Source organism: Euphorbia lathyris, chromosome 1, assembly GCF_963576675.1.
Source record: "Euphorbia lathyris chromosome 1, ddEupLath1.1, whole genome shotgun sequence".
Taxonomy (NCBI): Eukaryota; Viridiplantae; Streptophyta; class Magnoliopsida; order Malpighiales; family Euphorbiaceae; genus Euphorbia; species Euphorbia lathyris.
In genome coordinates this window covers 80757354-80771475 of record NC_088910.1, presented here as the reverse complement: position 1 = coordinate 80771475, position 14122 = coordinate 80757354, and the positions used below count along the sequence as shown (strand labels likewise).

At 34.1% G+C, this 14122-nt stretch overlaps 1 protein-coding gene across 1 annotated transcript; it reads right to left on the bottom strand.

The window, feature by feature from the left end:
* Positions 1–519: 519 nt before the first annotated feature.
* On the bottom strand, positions 520–2709 carry LOC136203247 (expansin-A13). The gene is made up of 2 exons (XM_065994358.1): positions 2062–2709; positions 520–1070 (listed from the first exon to the last, which is right to left on the bottom strand). The coding sequence occupies exons 1-2, from the start codon at positions 2568–2570 to the stop codon at positions 761–763; spliced, it is 819 nt and encodes a 272-aa protein (XP_065850430.1). The 5' UTR covers positions 2571–2709; the 3' UTR covers positions 520–760.
* Positions 2710–14122: the final 11413 nt, after the last annotated feature.

Genomic DNA, 14122 nt, shown 5'->3' with positions numbered 1-14122 from the left:
TAATCTCATGAAATAAATGTAGATTGTGATCTAGGTTATAGTACTATATCAAGGTTCTTGTAATGAATTACTTGTGCTCCATAAATTACTTTTATCCCTTACTTAGAAATTCTGTGTTTCTGCTTCTAGCACATCAATACGTCTGCTTCTTGATAAAATAGTGAGATTTGTATGATTTTGTACTTTGATGCATGCATTAATCATTGAATTAAAACATATTCATATTAATCATTTTATATACCAACATCAACAACTAATCATAATTATATCAACACTAATAATCAACCTACAATAACAACCCACAAACAACAGTAAACAGTTACGCCCATATCAAATGGGCTAAAGACTATAAAGTTTAAGATTTATTCGGAATGTTGTTGACATTGTATTTTTTATAAAATTGAGAGTAAAACATTGTCCCGTTATCGGTTGAAAGTTTAATGAAATATTAAAATTGTTGGAAATGCTTTTATTTCCATCATCAGATACAAAATGGTCAACTCTAAAATCAGCAGCAGATACATAATTTGACAATTTTAATTTAACCTTTCAACATTTTAGTATCATCTCAATATCCAATATTGTGCTTTTTTTTCATACTTTTCTTTTTCTTTTCTTTTTGCCATTTGCATTACTAACTACTCCAAACATCAAAACCCATGACTCCATACACTCTAACTCAGACCAGGCCAGGCCAGGGAAGCAAAAAATAAGAAAAAAGAAAGAATGATCTTAGTATACATACAAGACATGATTAGAATTAAGTATCAAATTGCTTGCCTTCAAAACTCTGCCCAAAGTTCCAGTCTTTAGGAGCAACATTATAGGAGGTAATTGTGGTACCATCACTGGTAGTCACCTCAAATGAGAGGGGTTGATTTTTCAAATCTGCATTAAGATGCCAATTCTGGCCCCAATTCCTACCCATCGGAAGCCACCCTGTTCTCGAACCCTTTATTTTCACTGCTGATATATCACCTGCACCTGCAACGTTGCTGATTAGAACTGAAACGAAGATGCTAGATCCTGTCACACTAAAACGGATTCCCCCTTCTTTTCTGCATTTGATCCTGTTCATAAACATCCATTTCAGCACCATTAACAAATCAATACCAACTTTGAATCAAATTGATGAGGTACATCTGTTGAAACGAATCAAACTAAATTATCAAAGCAGCCATAACATAACCCCTTCCTTGTAGGAACTACATTCAAGCACAGACTTCCAAAATCCCTAAATAAACCACTAAATTGACATATTTAAAGCAGCGGAAGTTCCTCCAGTTGAAGAGAAAAATGGAAGATCTCACAGACGTAGCCAAGCATTGCTTTAATCTTGTTGACAAGTCAGATCAAACTTAGGCACATGACACATTAGACGTTGAGAGACTTAGAACAGCAACCCAAGCATTAAGGGCCAAAAGTTCATTGTTGACTAAATATACACATTAGATGTTACAATTGAAATACAATATGGTATGCGAAACATACATATATTTTATTAAAGAAAAGAAACACAGGAACAGGAATTCACCTCTAGGAATATATCTGGACAACGGAATTAATAAACCAAAAAGAAAAAAATACATGCTTTCAATTTTTGTTACTTTTTAGATAAATAGACGGAAAGCTTTGCTTACAAGAAAATTGTCCTTATCATATGCACAAGAAACCATAAATCGAATCCTTTCTTCTTTTGAAGCAAGGATTAGGACAGCCTTCTGAGTTGTCCCCCACTTTCTTTATGTTATAATTAAATGATATTAGCCTGTATTAATTTAATTATCATATACTAGTAAGTTCAATTATGTTTTACTTAACCAAACATAACACGAGCAAAAGTAATACTCTGTATTCCTTTCACACAGCTGACGACCGTTGGATCCGGATTTTCTATTTAATCAATGCTTGTAAGTGTGTTCACATTAAAGGTCATGTTCACTCAATCATTCCAAATTGAAACGAAAATGACTTCCATTGGAGGCTAGGAAACTAAATTCAAATCGCAATTTAGACAATTTTAGGAAAGAAATTAGAAAAAGAGAATGACAATATGAATACCTCCGGTACTGGACGGGCATGTTACCGGCCTTCCAGATTGCGATCTTCTCATAGGACTCAATAGGAAGAACGAAATGCTTATTCGGAGGATTACAGTGTCCACCGCCATCAGCCGGAAAGCCATAATTAGGAGCACAAAAATTGGTGGCAGTAACAATGACGGAAGTACCAGGGATGCACCAGCGCAAGTCATCGACACAGCGCAACTCGAAGCAAGCGCCGCAGATCTGACCGCGCTCGAACAAAGCCTCGCTGAGGCCGACGGTGGCCAATCCATAGCCGGCTTTACCTAAGTCGCCATAACCACAGGCTCCGCCGACAGCATCGCGGGGGTCGGAGGCTGCATAGTAGGTAGCACGAGCAGATCGCCATTCAGAGAGGGAAGAAGAGAGCGGCGGAGAAGAGGAGGAAGAGGTGTGGGAAGTGACCGGGAATGAGAATGCGAAGAAGAAGAAGGAGAAGAGGGAAAGTGAGCAAGTGTGGAAAGGGTATACAAGTGGCGGTGACATTTGTTTGACGGTAGAGAATAATGTTTAGTTTAGTTTAGTGTGAGGAAGATGCGCAAATATGTCTGTTTCAGCAGCAATCATACTCTTACTTGTCTTTCTCCTTCTCTCGCTTTTACTTTACCGTTTGGCTCAACAACAACGCATCATTAGCAAACAATTATTTGAGAGTAAATAAGTTTTTTTTTTTTTTTTTTATCTATATTATGTTTTAAAAATAACTATATAATTTTTAAAGTATTATTCTTTAGTTTTATGGTGATAATTCGACATACCGTTAGAGTTCAATCTGAAAAGACGATTGTCGATTGCGGAAAATTCTGTTTTAAGGAAATTGATCTCATCAAGTCTCATAATTTTCTACTTTCGTTCACCCGACCAAGCTCTGAAGCGCAGCGCAACAGACAAATCAACAGTAAAGTGATAGAAGATCATTGGCTATTGACACTGGCCTCTGAAAGTGAAAGCGATAGAAGAGCGTTTCCCTCCCAACGGTTATTTCGAAATTCGAAATAACCCCTGTCTTGAAGTGTCAACTATAAAAGCTCCGTCATTTGTAACTTTGGAACTCGATCTTCAATGCTGAAATTCTGAACGAATCATTTCCTGAAGTTCCAAGCAAAGCAAAGCAAAGACAAAAGCATTTACACAAATGTTTTATTCATCTGTGTAACCATTTTCTAAGATCATTCATAGAGTTCTTATTCAGAACAACATTATCAATTCTTTAGAATAGTTTGAAAGCTCTGTTGTTTGTTCAGTATTTAGCACACAGAGAGTTAGATAGTTGAGTGTAGAATTATAGAGGAAGGTACTCTGTAATATCTCAATATCTGTTGTAAGGGTTTATGCTTTATCACAAAGAGCTCAGTAGTGGATTAAAGCTCGGAAGAGGAATTCCGGGGACTGGATGTAGGCAAGAGGCCGAACCCGGATAAAACTGATGAGTATCACTTTCTCTAACTCTTACTCTTTATTGTTTGCTCTTATTTCGGAAATATAAATTAGTCAGAGTTTTATTTAAAATGTGCTAAGTTCGGAAGCCCCTCTAAGGCGTTATCTTTCGAACCAAGGACAGAGTTGTTGATCAACTAAAGTTGCTTCTGAACCTTTAATATATATCTTATGAACTGTGCTATTGAACTGTGAGAAGTATTTTTAGTTAGCTAAATTTTTAAACTCCTCAATAGTTCCATTAACCCCCCTCCCCCTCCCTCTAGGAACTAATTCTCATATTACAAAGGACCAACACGACCCACCATTATACCCGACCATTGCCTCCTATTCCGCTCGATACGGGTGGTCGATGTGGCTCTGATTCCATTTTAGATCATCATTGAGTCTCTTGGCAGGATTTGTTGAAGACTAAGGATGCTACTTATAAGATTAAGATTTATGAAAACTTAAGTTCAGTTTGTGGATGGGAATAGATTGAACCTAAGCTTACCTTTGATTCTGGTCGAAGAAAAAGTTAATGTTGCCATGGGAAAATCATTTGATTATCAACTTATCGGGGTTTAACCTAGCTTATGTAGCGTTGCAGAAACAAACTCTTGCATTGTGGAAGCCAATTGAGGAGGTAGATTTAATGGACCTTGAGCATGGTTATCATCTGGTGATGTTTGAGAATGACCTGGACTGGGAACATGTATTATGGATGGCCATTGGTTAGTTCAAGGACATTATTTGACTATTCCGACGTGGTGCGCTTCTTTCTCCCCCTCCTATGCATTGATGGAATCAACCATGGTCTGGATTGGCTCCCACAACTTCCCTTTAACTACTATGATGAAGACGTGCTACAAATACTTATTAATCAACCTTTAAAATTCAACAGAACTTTAGAAAAACAAAACCAATTTCTTATTCAATCAAAAAACTGCCTAGTACATCAAAAACATGTATTATGGATGGTCATTGGTTTGTTCAAGGACATTATTTGACTGTTCGGATGTGGTGTGCTTCTTTCTCCCCCTCCTATGCATTGATGGAATCAACCATGGTCTGGATTGGCTCCCACAACCTCCCTTTTACTACTAGGATGAAGATGTGCTACAAATACTTATCAATCAACCTTTAAAATTCAACAAAACTTTAGAAAAACGAAATCAATTTCTTATTCAATCAAAAAACTGCATAGTACATCAAAACCATAGTTTATACAGTATACATAAATTAAGAGTATAGCTTCATAAATTAGTAAATGTGAATTTTTGTATCTTTAATAAATTTTGCCGATAAAATGAAAAAAATACGATTTTGTAAAAGTTATAAAGATTCATAATAATATTTAATATTAATTTGAAGATATTATATTAAATAATAAATAAAATAGGAATAAAAATTTAAGAGAATAGATAATATAATATTTTTTATAAAATAAATATTTAAGGAAGTGGTCGCCTGGACTGCCTAGTCGTTTAAAATCGAAAATTCATTCTGATTTTTTTCTAATTACACTCTCTAAGCATTTTTTGACCCCCCCCCCCTAAGCGTTTTTTAGTCGCTTGGGCTGCACCTGGGCAGTGATTGGGACAAAAAAATTATTATAATTCAGTTTTGAACTTTATCATTGTTGTTGAATTGTGTTTGTAATTTTTGGATATTTTGTGTTCTCTACTTGTTTCCACGATATAGTTTAAGACGTTAAGTATATTTTTTTTCATAGTTTTTGGTGCATTATATTACTTGTGTACATTATTTTTACTTGTTTGACTTCTTTCAATGACATTGTTATTGTAATGTTGTGGTTGGCACATTTTTAATGATATATGTTACAAATATACATGTTTTTCTATAAACTATTCTATATTATTATTTTTAGATAGTATAATACTTATTTTAATTGCATTGAAATAATAATTCTTTATTGACAAATAAAAAAAATACATATCTGTTTAATTCCCGACGAATCTCCGAGTAAGCCCCGATTTATTCTCGAGAGCTCTGTCCATCTGACTAGTGTCTAAATTTTTTTATAACCTTGATAATAATATGTATAAATATATAAATATCGATGTACGTATACTACACAATTTTTATTAAAAATATGTTGATTAAATTTGAAAAGTATAGAAATATTGGTATATATAAATACTAAGGGCAATTTTTCTCTATCATATAAAAAAATAAAAGGTGGAACTAAGTAGTTGATTAAGACAAAATTTAACGACTTTAAAATATATATGTGAACTCACTATTTTAGATAAAAAAAACATTGAGAGTAATTGATTGTTTATCCAATATTTTAAGGGTCAAGTTCCAAATTTATCTACGTGGTGTGTTGATGAAATACCGATTTATCTCTAACGTATGAAATAATAAAATTTTATACTTACCTAACAATTATATGGATAAAATGTATTTAGGAATAAAATTAAAATTTTGGTAATGCCACGGTAGACATCATATCATATAATTAGAAAGCAATTATATGGATGAACATGTTACTAGAAGAGTTTTAGAGCCCGTTTGGTTTACATGTTATTTGTTATTACGGTTGTATGTTGTTGGAAGAAAAAAAACTGTTTTCTAAAAAGCATATGTTTTTGTTAAAAAAACATTTTTTATACATAAAAGGCAAACAACAGAGAGTTAACCAAACACCTAAAACTCTCTATTTTAAACTAAAAATGTATATAGAATGTGAAAAGTATGTAAACAAACATCCTTTATTCTCTTTAAAAATTTATCCACTGAATGGGTTAATACACATATTTGCCCCTGTATTATCACGAAAAAACAGATATGCCCTTATAGCAAATAAACCTACGAAACTATTCCCGAATTTTCCACAAACCTGTAATTATACCCTAATCTAATAGACTTACTTATTTAACACAAACAGCGTTTACACGTTCATGTAAGAGCTCAAATTGAAGAAAGAACCAAAGTGACTAAAGAGAATAACTTTAGCCCCATTGTGAATTAAATGCTCAATAGTGGGAATAGCAGCTCTAATTCTCGTATCATCACCAATATTCTGATTATCATCAAGCGGAACATTCAAATCCGTCCTAACAAAAACCTTCTTCCCTTTCAAATCCGCAGAAGTCAAATCCCCAACACTCTTCTTCTCCATTAAAACCACATCCCTAGACGCCTTATCATCGGAATCGAATAATCAAATTTTAGACGCCACATGCTGAGAGAAAAGAGGGTCAGCAGCAGAAAATCCAAGGCCACGGAGAGAATTAGAACGGAGGCCAGAGGATGATGAAATAGGGAGAAGAGAAGAACGAGAGCAAGAATATGAAGAAGAAGAGGCAGAAACAGAGGTTTTGATAAGGGCAATAGAAGTAGGTGCAGTAGCAGAAGCCATTGAAATTGAATTTGAAGAAAATGAGAAGGAAGGAAAGGGTATGATGAGGATGTGAAAATGGGGATTAGGAAGTGTAGATGATGAGATGTTCGATGCATGTTGGGTGGAAGAAAGTGAAATATACGTCGTTTATGCCACATCACATGTCTGTTAGATTAGAGTATAATTGTAGGTTTGTGGAAAATTCAGGGATAGTTTTGTGGGTTTATTTGATATAAGTGTTGAAACACCTTTCCACAAGATTTTGATTTGACAAAATCATTTAAATTTAAACCATGATTAAGAGATAATTAAATTTAAGTGCTTTGATTTAATTGTACTAATCCGTTTGTTCAATATTGAGTATAAATACAAAAGGAAATAAAGATTAAGGCAGGACAAAGTCAGCATGAGAACACAATACAAGCTGAGTGAAGAGCGACTCAGCATAAGAGAAGATAAGTCATCTTCAAAACAACAACTCAAGAAAGAAGCTGATCAAAGAAGCTGAGTGGAACGGAACTCAGCATCAAAGAAGTTTGCTTCAGAACTAGATCTTGCAGAACGAAGCTGACCATGGAAGTTGAGTGAAAAAGAACTCAGTATGAGAATTGGTGACAATCAAAGACAATGACTATCGAAGTGAAGCTGAGTGATCTTCAGGACAGCATGAATGATCCGTTGGCTAAAAGACAAATTCGACAACTGTCTGCACCAATAATAGAAGCCTTGGAATTACGCAAAAGTCAAATTCCGAGGTGTATGGGTCAACTGTTCTTTGCTATAAGACAAACTGCCGCAAGAAGATAAAGCCTGTAGGAAGAAGACAAGCCTAACATCTGAGGAAATCAGAAAACATGATAGGCCTGCACATCTGAAGCTGACCAGAAGCTTGTCCCCCAAAAGAGCCATTTTGGACTCAACGGACACATCAAATTCAAATCATTTGATCCTCAAAGTTCAACTATAAAAGGACAAGCAATTCTCTTGGATCATTGCCGAATCACAGAATATACAAGAGAGAAAAATACAAGTTCAAAGCACTCAAAAACAAGAAAGAAATCTTACACCCACTTTCTATTCCTTGTGTAAATGCTAGATTGATTGTTTTGTAATCATCTAAAGTGTTCTTATTCTAAAAAGAGCAGGTTGTATCAATTGTGAATTGAGAGTGTCAAGTTGAGTGTTTAGTTGTAAATACTCAGTGGTAGAGAAATCTAGGTGCTGGGTTGTAGCACTTAGTAGGAGTTGAGTAGACGAATAGAGGAAGGTACGCTTGCATATTCAACTACCTTGTAACCGGTTTGTGCTCTACCCTTAAAGAGAGGTATTGGATTCTAAAAGCCCGGACGAGTCTGGGGACTGGACGTAGGCAGAGAGGCCGAACCAGGATAAGTGATACTGAGTAATTTCTAACTCTCTTGAATTTATATATATATGTGCATATGTTGCTTGTTATATTTACTCAGCATATAAATCGTTTAAAGCTAACACTGAGTAAATTAGAGTGCTGAGCTGGAAGCTGACCACAAAAGTGTCAATTCCCAACTCTCAAGTGAAACAGTCTTAGTCAGCATCTGACTAAAGCTGTCTTACATTAAAATCGGCCAAGCTGACCAAAGCTAAGTTATTAAACTCAACAAAATTATCAAGTCAGCAAGATTAATTAGTGAAAAAGTTATATTAGTTCCTAACCCCCCCATTGGAACTAATCACACGGGACCAACAATAAGGACATATTTGTTTTTTCGTGATAATAGAAGGGCAAATATGTGTATTAACCCTCCACTGAATTTAAATTTAATTGGATAATAAAATAAAGGTAAAAAGTATCGTAAGTATTTTTTTTAGTTTATTAAGTCTTTATGTTTTATCTATATCGATTAAACCTATGATTTTTTTTATCATATTAAGCCCTTGATGAGAAAAAAAACTCAGCTTCGAACATAAAACTCGGTTAACAACATGTTGTTCTTTTTACATGCGCTCAAAAATTGTACCTTTCACAGTTTGAAAGAAGTTTTGATGTATAATCTGTCTATAGGAAAACTACAAAAAGTTTAATTCCAACCATGAGAAATATAATTTCAAATACAGATGAAATGAAAAACATCTTTTTAGCTGAATTAGATGTTCATAACTAACTAATTTGGAAAGCAATGACTTAATGAGATAAAACAATAAATGATTAAGGGTTTAATGTGTTCAAATAAAAGATAAAAGGCATAAAGATGCTTTTTTTATCTAAAATAAAAGCTAAATGATAGCCCTATTTATTTGTAATAATAATGAAGAAAGTGTCATTTATGTGAACAAGAATTAAGAACAGAGGTTTGATATTTTTGAAAATGTAAATAGAATACAATATGAGATAGTACAATACAAAAAGGATGAAAAGTTGTTTTGAATTCAAATTTCTAATACCAAATATGGAAAGAAAGTGCCACTAAAAGGCTGTTACAAGCATAAAACGTAAAACAGAAGTAGAATTTGCTAGTTTAGCTAATAAACAAAAAGTTGTTGAATAAGTTTGTTACAATCAGAAACCACTATGCCCAAAAGAGAAAGGATTTGATTTTGATAGAATAGAATTCACTACCACTTGACAATCCGAGCTTTAAATAGATTCATTTATCTCTTGCTGCCTTGTATTACCTACCGATGTTGTTTTGGGTCTGTTCTGTTCAATGAAGATGGAAATAAGAGTGCTTATAACTCGATAACTTTCTCTTACTATTTGCAAAAAATCTTCTCAATTTGTGAGCCCAAAAAATTCATTTGAAATGGGGAAACAAATAAAGGAATCTATTCTGAATTGAATAAATCATCAATAACCTCATCATCCCAACATCAAACACTACATTCCTACCTTAAATCATTATGCTAGTTTTTTTTAATTTATTTGATTGTTCGGTTGGAGACTCATTAGATGCTTTTTTTTTAATTTACACTACAACTCGCATTCAGAATTTTCTACTTCTAATTCTCACTATTATGAACAGAATTCTTTACATGATTTGATGGATGGAAATAATCAAAAGAGGAAGAAAGTTGTGAGGGGTGATGAATTTGTGAAAAATAGGAAGAAAATGTTGGTGAAGAAGAGGCATGTCTAGGAAGAGAAAAATGTTGTTGGTGGGAAAATATTGGGTTTGCGAGAAAAAAAATGAGAAGGATGTTATTGTAAAAAGAGGTCAAAAGAAGTTAGTGAAAAAATCACTAAGAAAATCTCTAAAAAAGTCAGTGTAAAAGATTTCTAGTAAATCTGATTTGAAGGAAGTTTTATCTATTTGAAAATTGGAGGTTTTTTTTAGCATAGTTCTAGTAAAATTTATGAGTATAAAGTTTTTTCTTTATTACTTTTTTGTTGTGTTTTATTGAATTTGTATAAGTTTCAGAAGAGGTTAAACTGGATGAAAATCAATAAAATATGATGAATTTAGATGAAATATGATAAAAGTGTATAAAATTGAAATATTTGATTCTATTGTATGAAATTAATTGAGTGTGTTTTAATTTTGGGTAAATTATGTGAAATTTGTTTTAACAATATTTTTAGTTGATTTGAATGACTTTCATTTCAACAATTTCCTTTTGTAATTGTATTTTAACTTTTTTAACTGTAATTATTTTGTTACTGATATTTTCAAAATAACCACAATAATAATATCTATTAGTAATACATGGATTCATTGAACTTCAGTCATTTTACATATTGTATGATTTTTATGTGAAATCGTGTAAATTTGTTTGAAATTATGTGATTGTGGTGTTCTATATTTAATATTTTATTAATTTATTTATTTTGTTTATTGTTTTTGTGTGTTATGTCATATTTGGGATCTATATTTTCAAACAAGTGAATATTGCAATGCCAATATTGCAATAGATAGTGAGGTGCATTCTTTTGGGTATATAACAACAAAGTTGAGTAAGACTTAGTTAATTTTATTTAGAAAGAGTTGCTTTAGAGCGATACAGAAGCATATAGGCCGAAAGCCCATCCATGAGTTATTAAAGCAATATGACCACCCAAACCATATAAGGCCTAAGGTGCGGTCATCCTGACAGCCAACTAAAAGTTTCCATTGCCTCAAAGCAGCTAAAGGTAATAACGTCTTTTAGACCCTACCACATACCTATATTTATGGTTGGCCAACAAAAGAATAAGGGATCCTTTTCTCTCTCTACATTAAATATCCTACCTTTTTACTACTTATTTACTGACTGTTGGGGTTTATGTCCTATAGACAATTGTTTTAGGATATAAGTATTAATGAATAAATTGTTTATTTAAATCATTTGTTTTAATCAGATATAGAATAACTAAAACTATATATAAAAGGCATTAATCTTTTGTAAGAAAAGTAATCCCAAGTTTTTGTAAAGTAGTTATAAAGTGTTCATACAAGCATAAAGTGAGACTATACTTTATAATAAGTTAATAAACTTAAAATCAACCCAAGTCAAGTAATATGTTAAAGGAAGGGGTTGGCATATTACTGTTGAGACTTGCATGTAACAGTGTTTTCTGTCGAGACAGAGAGTTGATCTCACAAGCTTTAGATATGAAGATATCTACACAGTTACATAGATCCAGCGAATGAGTTCATTAGGATTGGGACCCGACTTGAGATAACAGTATGGATGAATTTATCTAAGTGTCAATTGATCATCTTATTGGTGTTAGTAGGTATAAGTAATCCTCAGACTCAAACAATCATTAATTAGTGATTTTGGATTATGGAGTGTGATGCTATGATTCTGTGCGAGCAAGATCCGTTATAGGGGAGGCCCTCGGGTGTGTGAGAGCAGGTTGGGTATCATATAAAGTAATTACAGAATAGTTAATGATAGATTGAGCATTCGTCACTACCGATAAATGGGAGATATATCCAAAGGGTCACTTGTGGTGAATTGACTAAAATCCTTGCAAGGTGATAGAGTTAAGAGTAGAAATGGAGATTTCACTTAACTTACATTTCAGAGTTAATTCCACCTGGACAAGTATAACAGACTCTTCGTTATATGTAACCTTGACACGTTCCATGTTTATAAGAATTGTCTAAAGGATATAATTGATGAAGGATCGAATTATACTAGACCTAATGCGGAAAGGTAAACGTCAGTATTCAACCTGGCTTCTTATTGCACTAGGGGAATGTCTTAGGTTTTGCCACTGACAGCTCGCGAAGTCATTCCGTTATATATAAGTTGAAATTAATCAGTATGGATTAATTCTAAAAGATATATACGACTAGTAGTAATAAGAACCTAATGGGTTCGCACATGGGACTTGGAACCAGAGGACGAAATTGTAACTTAGTGGGACATACTATATGGGCTGAAATTTGTAGTGTATTTAGAGATAAAATAGTTTGATTAGTAATTATAATTGTGAATTAAATTATAGGATTATCTTATAATATTAATTATAGGATTATCTTATAATATTAATTAAAGATTTTATTGTGATTATAACTCTAATTAAGTATCCCTAACTTAAATTAATAACTAATTAGATTAGAGTTATTATCTAAATATATTTTGATATCATTAAGATAATAATAAGTATTTATTTAATTATCTAATTAGTAATTCTATTCCGAATAGGATTCTAATTGATTAATTAAATAATACAACTAGGGTTAGGATTTGAGAAGTCTATAAATAGACCATCTCCCCTAGGAATTTCGGTCAACACATAATCAAGAGGCTAAGGAATTGTTCCGAAATCAACCCGACTAAATTACTCTCTTCTTTACTCTCTCTTTGATCTCGTGTCGATTCTTTTAAAGGCAATCAACTTAGATTGCCATTCATTGGTTGTTTACTAATCACTTTACTTTTCTGTTGTGATTATTATTCGTGATACACAGATTAAGAGTTGTGGGCACTTCATTTGCAACTGTAGATAGTTCGTCATAAAAGGCATTTCCTTCTGTCCCTCTTTGTATGAAATAACAATTAATGGATCTTGGAAAAGGGAAATAGATAAAATTTTATTATTCCGTTGTGCCTAGGCTTGTCTATTTTCCTTCACTGACTTGGTCGTCTAAGTGTATTCTGGGGATCGCTCCCGGAACAAGTGGACCATACCCAAAGGCAGAACTCAGTTCGATTCCAACAACTCGTCATTTGGTGTGTGAGCATGGATTGCTAACATCAAAATTACTTTAATTCATTTGAAACGATCCTGGCACAATGGTAGAAACCTCCTTACTAGCACGACCTACCCCCACAAAGGAGGTCACCGAAGCTAGATATCAGACTCGGATGATGAATCGCGAGACCCTATGACAAGATTGATGAAAATCATATGAGAATTTTAGACCCTCGGGGCATGGCAAGTACAAGCACATCGACAAATGATGGCAACTTAGAAGACCATGCAATAAGACAACAAGAAAATGTGATAACTCCTCCAAGATAAAAAAAAACCCTCCCCTACATGAGGCTGCTCCCGCAAAATCGTGCAGGGTATCCGAAGGCAGCGATGTCCTCCCCGCAAGGGGACAACTCTCAAGTGAGCACACTATTGTAGACATACTTTGAATGTCCAAAGTAATAGAAAAAGCCCCGACCGAATAAGAAGAAGACTAGGAGCCCAAATTCCAGAGGTTTTTATATAAAATGGCGTTATATGCGGAGCCATCAGGGGAAAGGTCACGTCTAGTAAGACTCCTTTAGTCTAGCACATCGTCGAGGCCAACTTTCCCAAAAATCAGAAAACCCCACGACTACCAATTTATACAGGCATTGAGGACCCTAAAAAGTATTATGCTACCTTTTTTTATCATGATCAACCTTAACTCGATGCACTTTGCAACCGTATCGCCTCAGTCCACTTCCTCTCCCCCTTGCACCATATCCAGCGAAGCTAACTTCCTCCCTAGGATTATTAAACATATCTTGCTGTGGATCCATCTGCCTCACGAAAAATACTTGGATGCCTTCTGCGCCACCTCCTTCATAAACCACTCATGATCACTCGTAACCTCGTATTGGACCCTCTCCTCTCCTCTCCTCTCCACGATCACTTAGGAGCTCCACCTTATGACATACCACATAGCCAAAGCAAAGCAAGAAAATCAAATTAGAGGACACAAAGAGGAGAGTGAATTCAATCCTATCCACATATCTAAGGTGGGAAATCCCCTTGAGTGCATACTTTTTAGACCGTATGCTCACAGTCGATGTTTTCCATTAATAGACCAGTAAACCGTGTCTTCGCTCACCTTCTTCTTAGGATGCT